Below are 23,446 nucleotides of genomic sequence, written 5' to 3'. Positions count from 1 at the left end.
GACGGCAAACTGCCATACAACTTTAAGGGAGTCTTGAAAAAAACTCAATCAGCAGCGGGCATCCAAAATGGTGAAGTTGGTAAATTTACCAAATTAGTTTATCTAGCGGAGTGCTTTTCTTTTACTTTTTAAAAACGAGCTGTCTTGCCTAACTTGCACATAGAAGCAAAAATATTCATAAAACTGGATAACGTTGTAGTTACTGTCATCACATTTCTAAGCTTTCTAGGATGACATCGCTATACATACATGGGTATATACTACACTGCCATATATTTTACTGTCGAAGTTACAAAGCTTGACAGCGTAGCAATAGTATAAAAGTCAGGTGGACCTTTTGCGAAAGGTCAATTGGCTGATAGACATCCATTGTTAAGACAGAATAAAAAAAAATTAAAAAAATGGGTAGAGTATTGACTTCTAAAATTGAAAACTGATCTTAACCATTGAGACCTGTATTAGAATTTTTTAAAAATGTTTCTTTAATTTCTATTACAATATTAGGGCATATATGAAGTGGCTCCTTTCACCCTTTCAGTTTTTTGATGGAAGTATTTTGGAGAAAAAAAAGACCATTCTGTCTTCTGTAATCTTTTTATAAACGTACATGCCTAGTTTGCAGACCAAGTGTTTGCCCATTGGCCTTTAGAAAAGAAAAACATAATGCGGACTACTGAAACCATTTTTCTTGTCCCATTTTAGTCATTAATTATGGTTTTGTGGCACACACTGTTAGGCACTAAGAGTGAAGATAGAATGAGCTGCAGGTGAGCAAAAAAAAAATCATTAGACTGTGATGGGCCTTTCTGTGGCTAAAGATACCCCCCACTGGCTGTAGGAAAATTGGCTGCAATAGAAAAGGAAATGTGCAAGGGTGCCATGATGTACTTGTTAAAGAAATGCGGCAAAATTCACAAATGAATGTGTGGCGTGAGAATAACGGGTAATAATGGTAAATCATACCTTTGTAGAAGAGTTCAGTGTATTTAAGGATCTACAGGTGAAGATGTTCATGGTGTGCCCTACATAGGTACCATACTATATTCATTTGAGATGAATAGCATTTACTAACAATGCATTGAAACGTATGGTTTTGTTGTTTTTGTTTTATTAACAATATTTCTATTAGTGGATCATTTCAGGTTACGTTGGTTACTGAATTATGTGAAATTTAACAAGTTAAAACTTTGTTTCATACTGTGTGTGACCTATATAAAGTGTGTCATGTATGTGATTTGGGATTCAACTGAAGTTGCTCTTATAAGGCTAACCTCTCCGCAAAGAAGATTTGTCTCCCTTGTACACGACAGCTGATTCGAGACCAGTTTAAGGGGCAGTCTATCTTTTGCCCGCAGTTTGCTGGGATAGGCTCCAGAGACTTATGCAACCCTTGCGAGGATGAGCGGTACAGATGATGACTGACTTTTGTTGAAAATTTATATTTTTTCTGTGTTAAAACTACATCTGGACGGAATAGAAAGAAGTGGTTGACTGTCTTCATAGTTTTGAAGCTGAGGCTTCAAATCTCACTCTGTGTGGAATCCATACAAGGAGCCATTTTTTTACTCTTTGTATCAAAGTCGATTATTTAATTACAGAACTAGTGTCTGGGTTCTAAGTAGGCAGTCAAGGGCATGCAAGAACAACCTTCAGACTCTTAAGTGTTAGTTTGTTTCATTTATCGGTGTATTTAGTATTTTTTTTATTGTTTGATGAATATGTGTCTTGAACACTTTAACGGAGCAGTGTAATACCATTGTCCTCCAACAAATTAGGTTCGAGATCATTAAGGACAACCACAATTCATACAGAAAGTGCCCTGGATTATAATGTGTGCTGTAATTACTTGGGAAAAATCAATGATGTGCCTTTTCGCCCCAAAAAGTACATGTACAAAAAGAAACCCATATAAAACAATTATCATAAAGTTAAATACAACTGAACAGTACTTAACAAAAAAAGTTCAATTTGAAGCACTGTGGTCACAATACCAAAATTGTGACTTGAGTACGGTAACTGCATAAAGCATATCATTACCTGTACCTGCATACAGTTTTCCTCAAAGTGCATTCAACTTATTTACTTGTGCCTTTTTTTAAACATATTCTTACTCAAGTTTACATATAATGTGCAGTCCACTTGTCAACATCATGTCAGAGCTACAAACTTTATACTATTGCCAATTATTTTGCAGCAACTACGTATATAGTGAGTACCCAATTATGATCCTTAAGGAAGTTAATAGGACGTATTTTGTCAGACACAGTCATTCTGCAGTTTAGGATGCGGTATACTGGCGTGTTCTGAGGTTTCTTTTGGTCACGGTTAATGACCATCTGACTTTGGCCTTGAAGTCTTTGACTAGGCCAATACAGCAGGAGGCAGAGACAGGAAGGGGGAGGGAGCACTAGTATATTCACTTGGAGTGGGAGAGGGGAGGGGAACGGGAACAACCAGAACAGAAGATGGCTCGACCCAGGGAGGGTATGTGTGCGTGTGTTGGAGAGTTTTAAAAAGAGGGAGGGCTTATAGAGAGAGATGTGTGCCGCAGGGTTAGTGAAGGATGATAATTCACCGTTAAGCCTCCTAGAAAGACCAGCTGGCCCCTCTGGAGTCAGATGTCAGACTGCGCAGCCAGGACTTGTTCTCTGTGTCCGTGTGTGTTGCCAGTCGTGCATGTGCGTACATGTACATAGTATGTCTGTGCATTCTGTTGTGAGACGTAGCATTTGACTGCTGGAAGGAAAGCACCTGCATGAAAGCTATAGATTGTATCAGGCTAAGCTGTCTGCTGCCCATCTCAGTGAGAGTGTGATTGGTCAAAATACACAAATGCATGTGTGCACACATCTACACACACTTCCACCATCTGCTAGTTAGTTAAGGCTATTGTTGTGAGGCATTTGGTTTCTGTGTTGAGGTTTGGCTTTGTGCTGATCTTGACCATCATCAGTTAGCCAGCTGGCCTGATTTGGGGTTTTCATCTGAATGTCTTGCAGTACAGCAAGCAAACAACGCCCACATGTCCTAATGTGCAAATAACTATCATGTTACATAAGTTCTTAAAGAATACATTGCACTTTATAAAACATGTTCCTTATGCTCTATGAACATTTAAGGCCTATTTGAGTTGGTTTTGGGGCTGTACTAGTATATGCTGGCCAGGCCATGCTCTGCTCCCTATACAACAGAATTAATTATTTAGTATTGTCAAAGTGTATGTACGTGTGTGTGTGCGCACAAGCATGTGCACCCATGTAAGATGGTCACAACTGGTCTGGTGGTTATCAGGGGGTGGCCAGTCCGCATGAATGCTTGTATTGTTGGGTCATGTGTATTCAGGACCACAGCTAATGTTATTGTGGGGTCCTTGATTATATGCACATGAGTGTAGGTGTGTGTTTTTATGTCTGTGCTGCATTTGTAATAGTCTACAGAGGTTAAGCCAGAATTTGAGGCACTAGAACACAAGGTCACTGGGTCATTGCGACTAAATTGTGATGTATTTGTAAAGTCAGCTGAATTTTGAGTGTTGGTAAAGAAAAGGTAAATAAATATTTTGTTTTGCTTGATTCCTAGGTCGAAATGAACTAATAGCAAGATACATCAAGCTCCGCACTGGAAAAACGCGGACAAGGAAACAGGTATGAATAAAGGAGCTTATTTCAATTTAATCATGTTCCTTTTTAAAACAAAATCTAATTACTAACATCTGCTTGATAGAATGTGGGTTTACTGCTCAAAATTAAGAAGTAATTGGTATTGTTCATTTTGTACGGTGTATGTATTGTATAGTACTTAATATAAAAATAACTCCAACATTTTTTAATGTTTTGTTCAGCTGCTTGCTTGGACATGGAGAAAAATCTGAGTGTCTTTAAATGCTGAATCAATTTTAATGCCATACAAGGAAATTAAGTATACATACATATACTTACACTTGCGAGCAGGCGCGGCCTCGGTTTCTGCTGGTGGCGCTATGATTGTGATTGCGGCTGGTTGTTTGTCTGTCTCTCTCTCTGTGGTATGAATTTCGACCCATTTCAGCTGAGTTAGAGTTCTGTAACCCTTTCGAGAATGCGCGGTATGGAAGATGTGTGTATATACAGTTGTGGTCAAAAGTGTACATACACTCGTGAAGAACATAATGTCATGGCTCTCTTGAGTTTCCAGTTATTTCTACAACTTGGATTTTTATCTGATAGTGTGATTGGAACATATAATTCTTTGTCACAAAAAAACATTCATGAAGTTTGGTTCTTTTATGACTTTATTATGGGTGAACAGAAAACAAGTGATCAAATCTGCTCGGTCAAAAATATACATACAGTAGCGCTGATATTTGATAACATGTCCCTTGGCCATTTTGACTTCAATTAGGCGCTTTTGGCCATCCACAAGCTTCTGGTTGAATCTTGACAGAATTGATGCAATTCAGTTGAATTTGATGACTTTCTGACATGGACTTGTTTCTTCAGCAATATCTACAAGTTCTTAATGGGATTTTGGTCAGAGAAAAATCAGAGTTGTAGAAATAACTGGAAACTCAAGAGAGCCATGACATTATGTTCTTCACAAGTGTATGTAAACCTCTGACCAAAACAGCATGTCAGGGCAGGATAAATTTGCAAGCATTGATAGTGAATATTCAGACCAATCACCTGTGAGCATAAGTGATTCCATGTCCTACTTTTTACTGTGATTGCCAATTCTGAGACTAACAGTTATATACTAAAACAGGATATGACAACATTTTAATACGTCAGGCTTAGTCAATTTTTATTAAATATTTTTGTTGTCCCTCATTTGATGCTCATAGATCAACGGTAGTTGTCAGAGGGATGAGTGTTTGTGCGTGCGTGACTGCATAGAAAGAAAGAGTCCTTTCATAGCCATGGTAACACACTGTTGGTTGTTTCCTCCCTGCTCCCTGTCATCCCTTCTGATTCTCCTTAATTCTTTTGTACTTGTTTGCATTCTGATGTACTCAATTTTCTTCTATACCGCTTATAGGTTTCCAGTCACATACAAGTTTTAGCCAGAAGAAAATCCAGGGAGTTCCAGTCCAAGATAAAGGTAGGTCTCCCAAGAGCTATTTAAATGCTAAGTTTTATTTTTATTCATCCTTTGTGGGAAACAACACGATTTCTGATTTATGAGGGTAGAGTAACTGCATCACTTAAGGAATCAGAACATACTAATGAAGGGTACTGTTCGGTTACTGTGCAGTAATACCTTGACATACGAGTGTCCCAACATACAAACATTTTGATATACGAGGAAAATTACGAGCAAATTTTTGCCTTGAGATACGAGGCATAACAAACGGTTCCCGATGCGGCCGGGTATGCTATAGGCTGCTCATGAGAACTGCATCGCTGTATCTTTCTCACCGCATCTCCCTTGTGTGAAGATATCTACGAGCACTGTGCCATACAGGTTGCATTTTTTTTAAAGCCAGTGGAATTTACTTTTAATTGAAAGCAAAGTAAACATCTGAAAAAGACACCGGCAAAACCAACATTCAGCATGGTGAATCAGTAAGCTCCGCCTCTGACGTCGTGGTGGAATACATCGACAACATCTTTGCCTCAGTTATCGCACAAGAAGGTTTTAAATTTAGTGTAAAGTATGATTAAAATGTATTTTTAAGTGTTTGTGTATAGTAATTTAAATTAATTAAGTTACATTTAAAGTTTATGTTACGAGCGCAACGCCATCAGGTCTCTCTCTCTCCTCCGCATTAAGATGCTACTACTGTCTGTCCTTACTGAATAATTTCACATTTTAGTATTGAAGATCTTGGGAAAGGATTAATTTGTATTTAGTTCATTCCTAGGGGAAAAAATGATCTGAGATACGAGTAAATTGACAGCGCTCTGTCTCGGAACGCATCAAGATCGTATCTCAAGGTATTACTGTACATATTTTTCCTTATGCATTTCTGTGGCAAAACTGGCTCTTCTTAACAACTTATAACATGTATCAAGTTGTATTCTCGGAATAATGTAACCTTAGACATGTATCCCTTTATTGGTTCACAGTTGCAATCTTACGTCTTTCAATGCAAATAGTTGTACTATAGATTTATTAATTTCCATTTTTTAAACATTTTTTAAATAAAAACACTGAATAACACACCTAATATACTATAGTCTTCCTTTTAAATAGAAATGTGTTGATTATTTTGTTTACTGTATTGTTGTTTTTCTGTATGCCTTTTCTGCATTGTAGGATCATAGTGCCAAGGAAAAAGCGCTACAAAGCATCTCGTCCATGTCCTCTTCTCAGATTGTCTCAGCCACTGCCATACACAGCAAGCTACTGCCGGGAATTGTGCGGGCCAATTTTGCGGGCAACACGCAGGTGCCGTACTAACAAACATACTTTGTTCTTTATAATAACGCACCCGCAAGATCCACACTAACTGAATCAATATGAAGAGCAGTACGCTCTTCCAAAATCTCTCTTTTAAATTGTGACTCACACGAGAATTTTATTGTGTTGATGGTACCCCGTGTTATGTGAATTAATGGTGCTTAATTTGCAGCTGTGGCAGGGGATGATCCCTGGAGGACAGTCAAGTTCCGCCTCAGAAGAGTAAGTCATGCTATGTACTGTCCTTTTTCAAGCTTTATCACTGTTTTCATTGTGCATTATAACATAGTGTAAATGAACAACCTTTTATTGGATTGGATTGGATTGGATAACTTTATTCATCCCGTATTCGGGAAATTACATTGTGGCAGTAGCAAGAGGGTGATTAGACAGAATAAACAGCAAAGCAAAAGCACAAAGTACAAAGCAGATCAAAGTAAATGGAATCATCAAATCATTAAAACATAAAAGCCGCAAAAACACAAAACGAACAAGAGTGGACAAAGCTACCGTGGCCGCCGGCTGCCGCTTAAACAGCGCCATTTTGGTTGCGGTAACTGAATCGGACTCAAAAAGGCGTAAAGTTGGACAAAAACTGGAACCCCACAGAACAGCAAAGCAAAAGCACAAGTACAAAGCAAATCAAAGTAAATGTAATCATCAAATCATTAAAACATAAAAGCAGCAAAAACACAAAAAACAAGAGTGGACAGAGCTACCGTGGCCGCCGGCTGCCGCTTAAACAGCGCCATTTTGGTAGTGGTAACTGAGTCGGACTCAAAAAGACCTTCTGAAGTTGGACAAAAACTGGAACCACACACAAGAAGTCTTCCACGAGATGGGGAACTGCTGCAGACTGTGACCAAGGTGGAGAATACGCTCTTGCAAGCTTATCCGCACAGTTACTCAGTAGTCTGAAGCTAAAGAAAACAGCAGCAGGGCAGAAAATGTTGACTCCGTTGCTGTTAGGGGCCTACAGCTCTTCCATCCCATCCCAGGATGGAATGGTTGGTCAGAAGCGTTGCCTCTTCTCCCAGCAATTTAGTCCAGCTCCAGACCTCCGGCGGTACCGAGGTGTTGCTCCTTCTGCTGCGGCATGTGTCGCCAATCTGTATTCTTCTAATATCAAGTCGACGTACCGTTAGATAACAGCTGTTTTTTTGTCGGGATTTGCTTCTAATGCAACAAGGAAGATGACTTGTTAGCATGTTAATGGTTTGATCCCAGCCAATTAATATGTTTTGAAAGAAAGTTACGACACAATATTCTGGTTATCAAGAGTTACTTTGCATCACAGAATTTGTTCCTTGCCTCCATTCTTTGCTGCCGGTATGAATATGTGCTTTTATAGCAAAAAAGAATAACTAATTTACAATTTCATGTAGATATATTTGACCCTCTCTGTGTTAAATCACATGACCACATAAAAGTAATGAGGATCTGATTTTAGGTTAGGTTTTCATAGCTTTTACACCTTCTTGACCTCCTTGTGCCTTTGCAAGTGTTCCTCCTCGTCATAGAACACACTGTAATTCTTTTCAGTACAATGCGGATACAATGTGACTGGCCATGCTGTGTCTTATGTCCTTTCAGCCTTTTAATACTGTCCTTTCCCGCCTGTCTTTTTCTGTCAGCATCAAGCCGTTTTCACAGCAAGCCTACTCAGTGCAGACAGCAGGGACCACCACAATCACAGGTGAGGGGGGCCGCACCACAATTATCTCCTTTCTTTGAAACGAGCAGGCGGTCCTCCTTCTTGGTTGCATGGGGAGTATTTTTTTATTGTTCCGGGTCACCAGGAGGCTTGCCTTGTTGGAAGTCCCTGAGTACAACGTAATGGGTCAATCTACCTCCTTAGATCATTTATTGTCATTAATTTAGCCTCATAAAATGTACATGCAGTCAGTAAGTTTAAAGTTAATGCAATACCACCATCATTAGTGTCTATTGTTATCATTAGAACTGTGGCACTTCAAGCCAGTGCACATTTACTTTACATAGCTGAATAAGAGGGAAGGCACAGGTTTCACAGTATGTGTGTATTTTATTTTTATTTGCTCCCATGTTATATTTTGGTTTGGTTTCACTCTGTGAGTTATTTCAGAAAGTAGGCAAAATACATGCAAGTGAAATTCGAAGACAAAGCTTGACTAAGCTTGATCGGTACTTCCCTGGATGAATTGGTTGCATGTGTGCCGAGCTAGGTTGAAGAAATCTGGTTTAAGTAAGACAGGATTGGATGTTTGAAAGTTCTAATTCAGAGGAATCCATTTTTTGTGTTGTTCAGGTTATGAGCGTCCAGCAGCAGAGTCTCACAGAGAACCAGCGTGGCAAGGTCGTTCTATTGGTACAACTAAACTAAGATTGGTGGAGTTCTCGTCGTTTTTGGAAACCCAACGAGACCAAGAATCAGTAAGTATTACAACGAGACAATCACAATCCCCTCCCGCATACACGCACGCACACATGCATACGTACACATACACAGTAGATGACAAATAGCCAATGTTTTTTATGTCCACATATAAGCAACCTTGTTAAACACTCTTTCTATTCAGTCTATCCGTCATGCTGCCACACTGTGAACTCAGGGCCATTTTTCTGCCTTGCACTCACAGACAGCTGGCATTCATCTTGTCGATTTTGTTTGGTTTGCTTCTTTACTGCACAAAACAATTTAGCAGGATACATGTAGACACTTTGTCGAATATTCAGGAAGGACTCACATAAACACACAGTAGGGATAGAAGGTCTCAGATTTGTCGTGACGTTAAACTTAACATTAGTAATTTATCATGGTTTTTAACTTGTTTCTCTTACTCCACCATCCACGTGCTGTCTAAAAGCTTCACAATGTTTATGTTCCTTCCGCGAAGCTCACACTACAGAATCTGCCCCTCAATTGCGTTGGCAATCAGATTCACATTCAGGGGCTTAAATATGGAAATTAATTCATCTCAAATTCGGATTTATTCTTTTCTACAGTTACGGTAATAATCCAAGCATGGATTAAAAAAAGTCTATGAAGCGCATGGTTGGCTAACATGGTGAGAGGGGGCATCTTTGGCAGAAAAAAACAGGCTTATATTTATCAAGAAATTTGTGAAGATGGCCTCCAAATCTGTAAAACGGACACAACTTAAATAGCCGTTAGGCGTTGCCCAGTGGCGGTCTATGAATTTCCTAGCGACACCTTCAGCTGTCGGAATTAATCCAACCCTCAAAAACTTTTTTATGGCTATAAAACATCTACTGCAGCTACATACAGCTTGCGACACATAAAAATAATAATAAGTCAATAATAACCTCATACAATTGAAATATTATTTAGGAATATAGCCATATTTTACTCACAAAAATCCTTGAGTATACCTGTACACAATATCCATCCTCCTTTCCTTCCTCCTTCTTTTTTATTGCCATCAAAGATAATGCTGAAAGTCGAGCCAATCCTGTCGTATCTCTGGCAGACGTTTTTATTCGATTTAAAGTTAGGTGTTTTTTTTTGTTTTTTTCTCCGAATGGTTTCACATGGAACAAACATGAGAATTGTGGTGTCTCGGTCCTTTGAGTGACAAGCCGCACCGTATGAATCTGGACAGCATATCTTGGCGCGTTGATGCGTCTTTATTCGGTTAATAAAGATATTTTTGATCAGGTATATCTGTGTAACCTCTCTGTAAATATCCTACAATAAGACTTTAACATGTGCCAGTTATAGTCAGGTGCAGTGTTTAAATTATATAGAATGAACCGATAGATATTTTAGAATTCACATGCACCTGTGCAGTGAAGATATTTTGTCTGTGGCAATTTTGCTTCTAACCAAGGGGGTCAGAATGAGTGCACAGGGGTGCTAGGCAATATAAAGCATATCTTTATCCAGATAACATGTGTTGAGGTTAGCCAACACATCAATTAGAAAAAACAGCGCTGTCTTGATGAATCTTTAGACAGCCTGTATATTCCAATAGATTTACATATCTCTTCAATCGCAGAAAGAAAAATTCATTTTATTTTTCAACAGGAATCGTTACATTAATGTTTGATTCTTTCATTTACTGAAAGCATTTCGTTAAATCTAAATTAATTCCTACCTGTGTTTTTGTGAACCACTTTATATGCCTTAAAATACAAAGGAAGAACATTGTTGAATTTTAGGCTTTGTGGCAATAATTAGCAAATTGAGTGTGGACTTTTCTGTTCTATTTTTTTTAATGTTTTAATATTTCTTCTCTATTTCACAGTACAACAAACACCTATTTGTGCACATCAATCAAAGCAATCCTACCTACAGTGACCCTCTGTTGGAGTGTGTAGACATCAGGCAGATCTATGACAAGTTCCCAGAGAAGAAGGGCGGGCTTAAAGAGTTGTTTACCAAGGGTCCTCAAAATGCTTTCTATCTCATCAAATTTTGGGTGAGTACATAATTGAACTCTCCTTCTTGCATGCACAAATTCGTGGTTATTTCTTTCTGCATTCCCAACCCAATTTATTTTTCATTCTTCAGATCTACTGAAAATGTGTTCACAATTATGTCATTCTGTAAGAAATGATGGCTGAGAGGGCAAATATTTTAGATCAATGTTATTTTTTTGTGATTTTGTGCGACTCAACATTTAACTAAATAATTAATTTTTAATTGTAATACTTTTTTACAAGACGCTTATCTTTAGGGGGTGAGCTGGAGCCCATTCCAGTAAAAAACCGGCAACAGGGAGGTAGGTCACACCCTGGTTGGGTCACGCATGGGCCAATTGTAGGGCATTTAGTAAATTAAGGTTGAGAAAAGTGTAAAACTAAATCAGACCAGATCAAATTTTAAGCATGAAAATTCACAGGCCACTCATAGTTAATTTCAAATTAGTAATCCAAATCTTTTCAGGGCCCCCCCGGCGACCCTAATGAGGATAAAGCGTTTCAAAAAATGAGATGAGATGAGGTGTGATATATATAATACGTATATACATTATAAAAACCTGGTCATTTTTTAAATTGATTCGGATCCTGTCTTTCAAAAATGAAAGTCAAAGGATTGGGTGGTCCTAGACGTTTTGGAGTCATTTTTCGTGGTGGGGTATAATTGTAAAATCCAAACAAAGAAAGCTGGAATTCACTCTCTGTACGCGATGTTAAACGCTAGACGCAGGGGACAGTAAAGGCCTGCGTGTACGCAGCGGCATTTATACTTTGCTTTCTTCCGGTTGCAAACTTTCAGAATAATTAATAGCGGAAAAATATCGCAATGTAATGAATTCGCAATAAGTGAAGTCGTGATACTCGAGGGATTACTGTACTCAGTCGTCTCGAACCTGGCTCTTTCCTTTTCACACACACGCACATAAGCTTTTATTTCATGAAACCCTTTGGGCGATGGACGAAGACTCAGTTTTTTGTGCATTTTCATGACATTCTTTCCTTTTGCTTTCATTATGGTAGGCTGACCTGAATTATAATGTACAAGATGACCCAGCGGCCTTCTACGGTGTCACTAGCCAGTATGAAAGCTCCGAAAACATGACGATCACGTGCTCCACCAAGGTCTGCTCTTTTGGAAAGCAGGTTGTGGAAAAGGTGGAGGTAAGAATGAATTTACTCAGTATTTTAATACACCACATTTGGGTGGATTCATTCAACAAAAAAGAAGTGTCCACCAAGAGTTGAGAAAATCTGAACTCTTGAGTTCAGCTCATTAACCAATGTTATGTTTGTATTATTTTTAAGGTTCAATTTTTAAAATATAGAAAGAGCGTAATCTTGAATCTTTTTAGTCTGGCTTTTGTTTCATGAGTTCTTGTTCAGTTTTGAAGTTAATAAATTAAATCTACAAAAATTAATTACAATTAAAACTGATAGTGATGTACTACATTTATTATTTGAATACCTGTATGTTTATTAAACAACACTCCAACTTTCAGGAAAATGTGCAAATCCTTTCTTCCTTTAAAAATGATTGGGTTTACAGCCTTTATTTAATGGACATCATATCTTTTTTAATTTTGAATCTTGACCCAGTTAAGATTGGGTAAAAAAAAAACTATTAAAACGATGTTTTAGATTAGATTCAACTTTATTCATCCCATACTCGGGAAATTCACTTTGTTGTAGTAGGAAGGAGGTGAAAACACATACAAAGGGACATTGTAGATAAGATTAATGATTGTAAATAAGTAAATAAGCGTGTTACATGACATCTCTCTCTCTCTCTCTCTCTCTCTCTCTCTCTCTATATATATATATATATATATATATATATATATATATATATATATATATATATATATATATATATATATATATATATATATATATATATATATATATATATATATATATATATATATATATATATATATATATATATATATATATATATATATATATATATATATATATATATATATATATATATACATATACATATATACACACATATACATATATACACACATACATATATGCACACATATACATATATACACATATACATATTTACACACATATACATATATAAATTCATATACACACACAAACACAGTAGGCAATGCAGTCCATTATTACAGAGGTGAAAATGGGCACAGGTGTTGTTGATGTATTTCCCTTGAATGATCTTGTCTTTACCAATCATGTCTTGTCTCCTCCCGCAGACAGAGTACGCCAGGTTTGAAAACGGCCATTTTATCTACAGAATCAGTCGCTCTCCTATGTGCGAATACATGATCAACTTCATCCACAAGCTCAAACACCTGCCAGAGAAATACATGATGAACAGCGTACTGGAAAACTTCACTATTCTGCTGGTGAGCATCCAACACACTTTTGATAGTGTTAAGGATATGTTTCTGATGGCTGTTCATTTTTGGGAATTCTAGGTCGTGAGCAACAGAGACACTCAGGAGACCTTGCTGTGCATGGCATGTGTGTTTGAGGTGTCGAACAACGAACACGGAGCACAGCACCACATCTATCGTCTAATAAAGGAATAATACTCAATACTCTTTAGACGTGCACACACGTAGACACACACATGGCCTTTTCTTGATATGCGAATGCGACATTTGTGGTGAAATGTCTCCAAGTGAAATCTACAAAAAAGTGTCTTTGAAGCAGACAATATCATGTGGAGATGAAATTTAGTTGCTACATTGTCACAAATATTGTAAGAGTCATTTGAATTCATATCAAATGTCCCTCGCATTTAAGTCCACTTCTTTTCTGTCTCGTGTTGCTCACCTACTTGAAAACAAAACAAAATCAAATGTTGTTTATGTGTGTGTGTGTGTGTGTGGTAAAGTTCAGACCCTGTGTATCATCAATAATTAGAGCAAGATCATTACATTGATATATATAAATATATATATTTAAATATATATAGTTGAATACAGACAGGTTGTTTTGTACAAATAGCAATGGTAAATTGTGTGAGCTGCAGTCTTGCACACAAAAAAAAAAAAACTCCCAAAGAAAAAACGTTTTTTTCTTTGCCGTTTTCATTGTTCCTCAACAAAAAATCTTTGGGACATTATTATGGCGATTTATACATACTAAGTCCAGTAATACTATCTAAAAATGTATATGTTAATAAGAACTCAAAACAGATTCAGGTACATTTTTTTTGTAAAACTAAATTGATTTCAACATACTGACTGTGTGAAAGATGGCTATATTTTCAAAATATTTTGGAAAGCACTGTGAATTTTAGGAACTATTGACCACAGTTAGCAAGATGGGAGAAGAATTGAGATTGTTTTCAAAGCAGATGGTAATAGAAGGTGTTCAGTTGATTTACACCAGCTTACTAGAGCTTTAACACGTGTTTACCAGCTTAGATGTTTATAGAGACTAAAAAAAAATGTCTGGTACCGTTCATATCGCTCCTTTACTGCTTATGTGCCTCTATTTCTGTCCCCCACACCTTTTGTTAGTTGTCAACTAGAACCCACGGAACCCTTAAAGGCAGTACTATTTTCTCTTAGTTTGTTAAATTCCAGAATACATTTATGAAATGAACCAAATGTTGTGCATTGTAGCAGGTGATGTTTACAGGTTGGTCATGCCAAATGGCATGAAGTGCCTTTATCTGGAAACTAAAGTGTCTTCTATATGTCACACAATTCTGTTGAGTGATATTTTCTGTCAGTGTTCAATTTGTTCTTTAGGGGAGTAAGGCTTTTCTTAATACTGCAATATTGGGTTCATGTATAATGTTTTCTTATGGTCATTTTATTGTAGCAGGTTGAAAATTAAAATAGAAGTCTTTCTTCAGCAGTCATTTGGCATTGCAGCATATATGCTCCCACTATATACACACACGTGTTTGAGTTTGTGTACTGATCTTGTTGTAATGGGATAGTAGCTCATTCAAAAATAATGTTTGGAGCCACGTTTTAATGTAAGTGAATTGAAAATTGTATTCTGTGTCTATATTTTAATCCACTGAATGGCCTTTAACCACTATATTTTAAGCATGGAGATTTAATAGCACTGATATTTCGGCTGGGTCAACACCAAATGGTGCACATTCATAAATATGTGTCTAAATGCTGGCATTCTATCAATGAAAATTGTATTAATAAACTTGAATTTTTGTCAACACAACTGGAAAGAAAATCACAATCTATAAATGCAGATTTTGCTTAACATGAATAGCAGTGAAATGATCAGTTAGTATTCTGATTATTTTTTTACTTGATTATATATATGTAACAAAAAAAGTCAAAACACTCATTTTTGTCACTGCTTTCATCTTGGTTAGCACTGTTTTGCTAATTGGGACCAATTAATGAGAAAATATCCTCAATCATTTCGTTTTTATGTTTTGGAGTCCCGCTACTGAAGTGGTGAATTTTCTTTTAATATTTTTAATGGCTTTTAAAGTTTACCTATGTATGTTTGTGAATGATATTTGTGTGTCATTAATATTGTCTTTGGATATTTAGAACTTTACTGGCACAAAAATCCTCTAACAAGTTCCCGAATGGCCTTGAATATTTGTTTCCCATCATCGTATGAGTAATGGGAGATTTTTTATTTTTATTATTTTTATTATTATTAAGGTGCTTTGTATAAAGGTGACAATAACATTTATTACAAGTGTTGTTAATATCTTTGATACTATAATTTCAAGGTTATTTTGCAATGAGAGTACATGTAGGAGAATCCAAATGCTAGTGGCATACTTATTGGTACTGCACAGGGTCTGATCTTTGCTTTGTAAATTGTAACCTTTTTCCGTCATGGCTCTAAAGTATGTTAGATATTTTTTAGCTTTGTAGAGACTTTGTATGCATATGCTATCACTTTCAAATAAATGGCCAGTTCTATTTTTTTTGTCATTCATCTTTTATATTCTTTGTTATCATTATTATTATTATTATTAGAATGACGGTTACTTATTGTTAGATCTGTGGTGAGTAGTTTGTGTGCCGCCCTCACAGTTTTGGGGTTGAGGGTTCGATCCCAGGTCGGTTTTTACATTGTGGAGTTTGCATGTTTACCCCAGGCTTGCGTGGGTTTTCTCCCGGTACTCCAGTTTGCTCCCAGTTTGATCCCCAAAACATGCAGGTTAGGCTATGACTGGTATTTGTAGTTAGCTGGTTTAGTTCTTTTTGTGAAACATAAAATATTTTGGAGCAGTTTTTTTCAGTCCCATGTTTTAAATGAAAAAAATATAAAGATTACCTCAGATTCAAATATTGTTGTTTTTTATCTGAATGTTTGAAAGACACTAAATTTAAACTTTGAAATTACATTTCCTATCCGAGCTCACGGTATGACACTTGGATTGTATGATCATGATGATCATGATTAGTTTAATTAACTACTTTGATTGTTTTACAACAAATAAACGGATCATCAATTCTCCACATCAACTTCCATCGTAAACAGTGTTTCTATTAGTCAGAATAGACTAATGATGGATACAATTTTTAGTTAAGTCTACTTGTTGACCAATGATAGTGCAAGTGTTAGGTTGTCTTCGTCACTGTTGAGAAAAAACAAAAGTTTGTTCACATTTTGACTTGCATGGACTTTGCATATTATACCACAAGGCTTTGTGAGTTTTCTACGGGTGCTTTGGCATACTCAGACATCCTTAAACATGCTTTTTAGGTTAATTAAAATTTGAAAAATTGACCTTTTTAACTACTCTCCTAATTTTAGAAGAGCCTATAATTATTTTCTACTTGGAATGGAGTTAACATTTTATGTAAGTTATCTGCAAACATTACAAAAATCTAGAAATTGGAAAAAATGGGTTAAAATTGGGTTAAAATTGGTGTAAAATTGGTGCAAAATTGGTGCAAAATTGGTGCAAAATGGGGGCGGCCCGGTGGGAAGAGTGGTTAATCCGTCGGCCTCACACCTGTGGGATCCTGGGTTCAAGTCCAAGTCGTTCCCCCTTTGTGGAGTTTGCATGTTCTCCCCGGGTTTGCGTGGGTTTCCTTCGGGTACTCCGATTTCCACATTCCCACAAAAACAGGCATGATAGGCTGATTGGACACTCTAAATTGCCCCTAGGTATGGGTGGGAGTGGGCAGGGCTGTCCCTTTCCTTGTGCTGAGATTAGCTCCAGCACCCCACGTGACCCTGATGAGGATAAAACGGTTCACAAAATGAGATGAGGGGTGATGAGTCAAAATGGGTAAACCAGGATTGGCTCCATATATGAGTTCTATAAATGTCAAAATTCGTTTATATAGTTGACCCAAAGGGAAATGCAGTTGTCGTTATTAACACTGGAGGGCGCCAGATAATAGGATACCTATTTGTCATTGCAACCCAATTAGTCTATGTAAATGTCGAGTCACTGCATTTAAAGTGAAAAAAATCCCGTTTAATAGTCCATGCAAATGTCAAGTCACTGCATTTAAAGTGGAAAAAAATGACACTCAACACATTCGAGTGTATTGAATTTTATCAGAGTGAAACAACTGAAAAAACAATATTATATCTATTGTATTGTACTTTTAACTCATGTTATTACTCATTACTGAGTAAAGCTAAAATAAATTGTTGTCACGCTGTGTCTGCAGGCAGCTCTGTTTTTTTTTCTTTACTTTAGTGACCTCACGGGAAATGAGTTTAAAGATTAGAAAAATAGTCTCTGTTATCACACTGCCCAGATGCACCGTTGGCATAAACAAATCTTTCTGATCAAATCTTCTTTTGTGCACATGCAACCAACCTGACCATGTGTGCATGTGAAATGTGATCGTGGATGTTTTTCAAAGCAGTTATCTCTAAACAATCGTCACAGATTCTTAAAAGAGGTTCAGAAAAAAAGACCAATGGCACATGGTATTGAAAAAATGCTCTCAGGGCAGATAAATAATTTTGTGAGATTTTTCAACCATATTTAAGCTTGAAATCATTAACAAAAGAATAGGGATATATATATATATATATATATATATATATATATATATATATATATATATATATATATATATATATATATATATATATATATATATATATATATATATATATATATATATATATATATATATATATATATATATATATATATATATATATATATATATATATATATATATATATATATATATATATATATATATATATATATATATATATATATATATATATATATATATGTGTGTGTGTGTGTGTATATATTCATTTAACCACAATTATTGAAAGACTGCAATCACATACCTTATAACCCACACGTGGCAAGTTTGAGTTAAAAAACCTTGCTGTTGTAACAGAATTATAACCACCAAACATAAATTTGCCTAGGCTTACACTTGAGGACAGAATTATTAGCTTCCAATAAAAAAAACAACAGTTTATATTTCCCAAGTGTTAGATAGAGCATTTTTTAATTGCAGATTTGACCACAGTTTCCTCCCGGATTACTTGCATCAAATATTTTAATATAACGCACAGGAACAAAGCTGTTAACTTTTTTAGTGTTACTTGGGGCTGTAATCAGTGTATTATTCATTCATTCATTTTCTGAACTACATATCCTTACTAGGTTCGCGGGTGGTGCAGGGGCCTATCCCAGCTAACTAGGGGCTCAAGGCCAATCGGTGGCCAGCCAATCGCATGGCATGCTCATACCAAGGAGCAATTTAGAGTTTTCAAACAGCCTAATGTTTTTGGGATCTGGGAGGAAAGCAAAATACCTGGAGAAAACCCACGCAAGCACAAGGGGAACATGAAAACTCCGCACTGTGAAGAACTACCCTGGATTGAACCCACGACCCCAGTGAAGCCTATGTGCTAACTAACCACTCTCACACCGGTTTTCCAACAGTGTAATACTCTACTTTCATTCATACCCATGTACAAATTACATTAAATACAAAATATAACAATTCAAAGATATTATAACAGACAGATTTTTTAATAACCAAAATGATCATTTATAGGTCTGGAGTGTCAAGTTTTGAATAGCTGCACTCTGCAGTAACCCAGGGCACTGAAAGCGTTCATTCATTCATTTTCTAAACTGCTTTATTCTCACAAGGGTTGCGAGTGGTGCTGGAGCCCATCTCAGCTGACTTCAGGCCAGAGGCAGGGGAAACCCTGAATCGGTGGCCAGCCAACCGCAAGGAACGAGGAGAAGGACCACCATTCACACTCACACCCATACTTAGGGGCCAATGCATGTTTTTGGAATGTAGGAGGAAACCACAGTACCCAGAGAAAACCCACACAGGCCCGGTGAGAATATGCAAACTCCACTCAGATGGACCGACCTGGATTCAAACCAGTCAGTCGCCAGGCCACCAAGCGTTACAAATGATATAGAAAATATTATAATGAGGAATGATAAAATAATTAATGTCAGTACAATAGTAACCTGGCGTCCACATTGGTGGATATTACATTTTGGGTCATGGACTCAGGTTTTTATAAGATTAAAACTTTACTTTGACTTTTTCAGCTATGAGCTAATTAGAAGGATTTGAGTTCTCTCATTTTGCACGTGATTTTGTGGGAGGGGGGTGAGCACTCGGAATGGAGGGGGCGTGTTTCAAAGCTTCTCAACGCCTCCTCGGCTCTCCCTCACACACACACACAAACACACATGACACAAGGAAGCAACTGAGCGTGTTCTTTCCTCTTGGCTGCTTTTTCCCCCTTTCTACCGGGGTCCGAGTGACACGATGTCCACGCAGCGGGGAAGCACCGCACTTACTCGACAAAGGATAAGACATGGATGGTCTTATTTTCAAGACGAGCTCCGACCATCGTTCTATCAGTGCTCACTTTTGCCTTTTCACTTTTTCTTTTTCCTCAGGTGACTAAACACACTTGACTTTTGAGTTACACCTTTTTCTGGACCAATTTTTATCTAGGATATCTGGAGTTATATGAAAGTTCACTGACATGGAGCCTGAAGAAGGGAAGGTCACTGTTTGGGTCTGCCAGGAAGAGAAGCTGGTCTCTGGACTCAGTAAGAGGACCACATGTGGAGATGTGATCCAAGTCCTGCTGGAAGACCAGAACCTGCGGCAAGGAGCTTCAGCAGGGATGTTATCCGGACCCCCTCAGTCCTACTGTGTGGTGGAGAAATGGAGGGGCTTCGAAAGGATTTTACCCAATAAGACAAAAATTCTTCGACTATGGAGCGCCTGGGGGGACGAGCAAGAAAACGTCCGTTTCGTCCTAGTCAAGAGTGATGCGTCGCTTCCCAACAATGGCCCCCGGAGTGCTGAGGCTTGGGTGATCCAGCGACGAGAAAATTGGGGTCCGGGCGGGGTGATCAGAGCCGCCTCTAGGACCTGTTGGCCTATTGCGGCCGCCAACATGTCCCAGGAGAGGCAGAGGCGTATTGTGAGAAAGGCTTTTAGAAAGTTGGATAAGATGAACAAAAAGAAAGAACAAGCTCCAGGAAAAGATAAGACCTCTTTGGAGAAGATGGAGACTTTGGTCCACTTGGTGCTTTCTCAGGATCACACCATCCGTCAGCAGATCCAAAGACTCAAGGAGCTGGATAAGGAGATCGAAAGGTTTGAATCCAAGGTGCACTATGAGCGCGTGAAGAAGCACGGGGTCAACTATGTACAGGACACTTACTTGGATGACTCTTTGTCCCCGGAGGACTGTCCTCGCAAAGTCACTCCGGAATCCCTGGCCCAGTTCGAGGAATATGCGCGCAAATGCGAGGAGGTCGTTCGTCTGCAGGAGGAGTTGACGGAACGGGAGGCGCTTGTCGAGAGCATCACCGCAGAGATCCAGGAGGAGCTCAACCGCCGGTGGATGGAACGTCGGCAGGTGGAGACAGGAAGGGAAGAAGTGAAGGTATCGGAGGTGCGCCTGTCAGCTCCTTCTGAATGCATGGCTGGACAGGAGGTGGTGTTAGAGGAGGAGAGGATCAAAACACAGCTGAACACTAGCCTTTACATCGGCCTGAGACTCAAAACAGACCTGGACGGCATTCGAGGGGACTTGGACACGAGTCTTGATCTCTGGGAGAGAAAGGAGACAGAACTGATGGAGCTACTGGCCAAAGTGGAAAGTATGGAAATTGATCAGACGGACACGGAACTGGGAGGTGTGGACGCCCTGGAGAATGATGATGAGAAAAATGAAGCGAAAGGAAATGACAGTGCGGTAGCCCAGAAGAGCAGCATTTGGGTTGAGCAAGCCCGAGGTCTTTCAAAGACCTGCAGCATCAACGACGAGGACTCGGATACGGGTCTGAGCTCAATGCACAGTCAGGACTCTGACAACCCTCCCGTCTGTGAATCTTTGGTGTGAACCAGATTACATGAAAGAAAACGTCGGCAGGGCTAGCATAGCAACTCAAGCCACATGCTGTAATGCAATGTAAAGTAGTACATTTAGTGTTGTAGTTTGCCAATGTCATGTTTGACTGAGGTGAGTTTAAAAAAGTAACACTTCTCAGGATTTTATCAACTCTTAGAACGTAAACTTTGGAAACACATTAAATCACAGGTGCCAGACCACCAACCTTTGAGAAAGCCTGCCAAATTACTTATTTAAAATAGAAAAACGATTACAGCACATTTCTTGTTAAAATATGCAACAACATTGTCCTCACTTCAGCATGGAAATTTGTTATACCGCAAGCATGTTTTTGTTACCACATCTCTAATATAAGTAATACAATAAAATATGTTTATTCTTCAACTCTGGTTTCAAAAAAAGTGAGCCATTCATTTGTTATGAGTGTGTACACATTTATTTAGGATTATAAACCTTTTTTAGAACTATAAGAGCCAGACTACTAAACACATTGGTGACCTCAACAAAAGAATTTTGACACCCACATGAAATGAAATCCAGTCAATGTTCTCTGTTAAACTGACAGTGTGATACTCATTTAACGTGACGACAGAAAGTTGGAGTTATCTCAATCTCTAAATTCATATATTTTTCTCCTGAGTTATAAGTTCACATTTATGCACATTCTGTTTATGCCAGCCAACAACGCAAAAATAAGCAAGTAGATTAGATTAGAACTTTATTTCATCCCATATTCGGGAAATATCTTGCTATCTTAGCAAGACAGACAAAAGACACACAAGACATAGTAATCTAATAAAAATTCAGAGTTTGTTGTCAATTATAATATACAAATACAGACAGTATGTCTACAGCTATCTGCTTAGCCATTCCTTGTAAAAACAGATTTTTCACACATTGAGTTTGGATTTTGGGTTGTTCCATCAAAACTAAACATAAGTTGATTGCCAATAATTCATAAAGGATCATTATTTATCAGTTTACAGATAAATACTGTACCGGACTCCATAGGGATTATTTTTTTAAATATCTGATCCCATAGTCACTAAGAAATGACTGTAATGGTTAAAGGATTTTGTTTTCAGTCAATTGAAAGCCATGTCATTAATTATTAATAAGTTAATACCACAAGTAGGAAGGAATAATAAATATGTTGTTAAGGGGGAAGGGTCTCACCATGGCACAACGTCATTGCCACCAAACAGCAACGGAATAAAGCCTTTATAACACCATATACTGCTTCCTATGAAATCAGGTGACTTTTACGAATTTAAGGGCCATTTTTTGGCTCACTCAGGCGACAACATGGGAAAATGTAGTTCTTTCATTATGACTGATTCTAGATCCCCAACTCACAGGCTCCCTATGAACTAAGCTAAAGTATGCAGTCCACTCAGCTTTGGTTGCATTTTAGTACATAATTACACATGCCTGTATGTGTTGAAATAAACAGCAAAACCACGAGCTTGTAGTGTGGCTTTTTGAATGATGAGTGACACGACTGAAACATTTAAATAGCAGTTTTCTCCTCCATAGACTAGACTAGACTTTTTACTTTGATTTAATGACAAATAAAAAGATAGATTAGCTCTCAGCCACAATGAAAGAGTTTGAATTCAAGCGTGTATGAGTATGTGTGTAGGCTAGTCAAATATAGCTATGTGTAATAGTTACTGCGTCATCATTCTAGCATGGGCTTCTGTTCTGATCATGACAACCAGAAAGAGTTGTGAATTCACTCCTCCTGCAGGCTCATGTTACCTTGTGGTAACATACCTGCACACTGCCCACGGGTAATGTCTTCAAGGGTCAGGTCACTTTGACCTCACCTTCTCTGCTGTCCGAACATGCAGGCATCTTTGTTCGTTTGAATTGTATCAATTAAAGTACAGACATTGAATTTACAGCCTCCCACCACCTAAATTTGCAATGAATGGGGTGGATTCAGTGTACATAATATTTAAATATTTAAATATTTGGCGAACGGATTAAAAAAAGATTTTCTCTTTAATCATCAGAGCATATATTGATAAGGAAAATGAAGATGTTTAGGATGTGGTTTATTTTATTTATTTGTTACTAATTCACGGGCGGCCGGGCAGAGGAGTGGTTAGCGCATTGGCCTCACAGCTCTGGGATCCTGGGTTAGAATCTAGGTCAGTCCACCTGTGTGGAGTTTGCATTTTCTCCCCAGGCCTGTGTGGGTTTTCTCTGGGAACTCCTGTTTTCTCCCACATTCCAAGAACATGCATGGTAGACATGGTGGACACTCTAAATTGCCCTCAGGTAAGAGCATAAGCGTGACTGTGAAGAA

The 23,446-nt window shown here is 37.9% G+C and overlaps 2 protein-coding genes across 2 annotated transcripts in view; both read left to right on the top strand.

Annotated features, from left to right (window-relative positions):
* The window catches only part of LOC144187722 (transcriptional enhancer factor TEF-1-like), a 36,538-nt gene extending 20,834 nt beyond the window's left edge, over positions 1 to 15,704 (top strand). Inside the window, exons 3-12 of the mRNA XM_077710639.1 lie at positions 3,580 to 3,644; positions 5,014 to 5,076; positions 6,235 to 6,366; positions 6,551 to 6,600; positions 8,013 to 8,074; positions 8,666 to 8,790; positions 10,626 to 10,799; positions 11,821 to 11,961; positions 13,029 to 13,181; positions 13,254 to 15,704. Coding sequence (XP_077566765.1) covers positions 3,580 to 3,644; positions 5,014 to 5,076; positions 6,235 to 6,366; positions 6,551 to 6,600; positions 8,013 to 8,074; positions 8,666 to 8,790; positions 10,626 to 10,799; positions 11,821 to 11,961; positions 13,029 to 13,181; positions 13,254 to 13,367 — 1,079 coding nt within the window. The 3' untranslated portion in view covers positions 13,368 to 15,704. The remainder of the gene's footprint in view (positions 1 to 3,579; positions 3,645 to 5,013; positions 5,077 to 6,234; positions 6,367 to 6,550; positions 6,601 to 8,012; positions 8,075 to 8,665; positions 8,791 to 10,625; positions 10,800 to 11,820; positions 11,962 to 13,028; positions 13,182 to 13,253) is intronic.
* A 3,744-nt stretch (positions 15,705 to 19,448) lies between these two features.
* Positions 19,449 to 21,793, top strand: LOC144182856 (ras association domain-containing protein 10-like). The gene has a single exon (XM_077710288.1). It carries the CDS (start codon positions 19,750 to 19,752, stop codon positions 21,121 to 21,123), a length of 1,374 nt encoding a protein of 457 aa, XP_077566414.1. The 5' UTR covers positions 19,449 to 19,749; the 3' UTR covers positions 21,124 to 21,793.
* Positions 21,794 to 23,446: the final 1,653 nt, after the last annotated feature.

Source organism: Stigmatopora nigra, chromosome 2, assembly GCF_051989575.1.
Source record: "Stigmatopora nigra isolate UIUO_SnigA chromosome 2, RoL_Snig_1.1, whole genome shotgun sequence".
NCBI classification, from domain to species: domain Eukaryota; kingdom Metazoa; phylum Chordata; class Actinopteri; order Syngnathiformes; family Syngnathidae; genus Stigmatopora; species Stigmatopora nigra.
The sequence above is the reverse complement of the archived record's forward strand: the minus strand, read 5'-3'. Positions and strand labels throughout refer to the sequence as shown.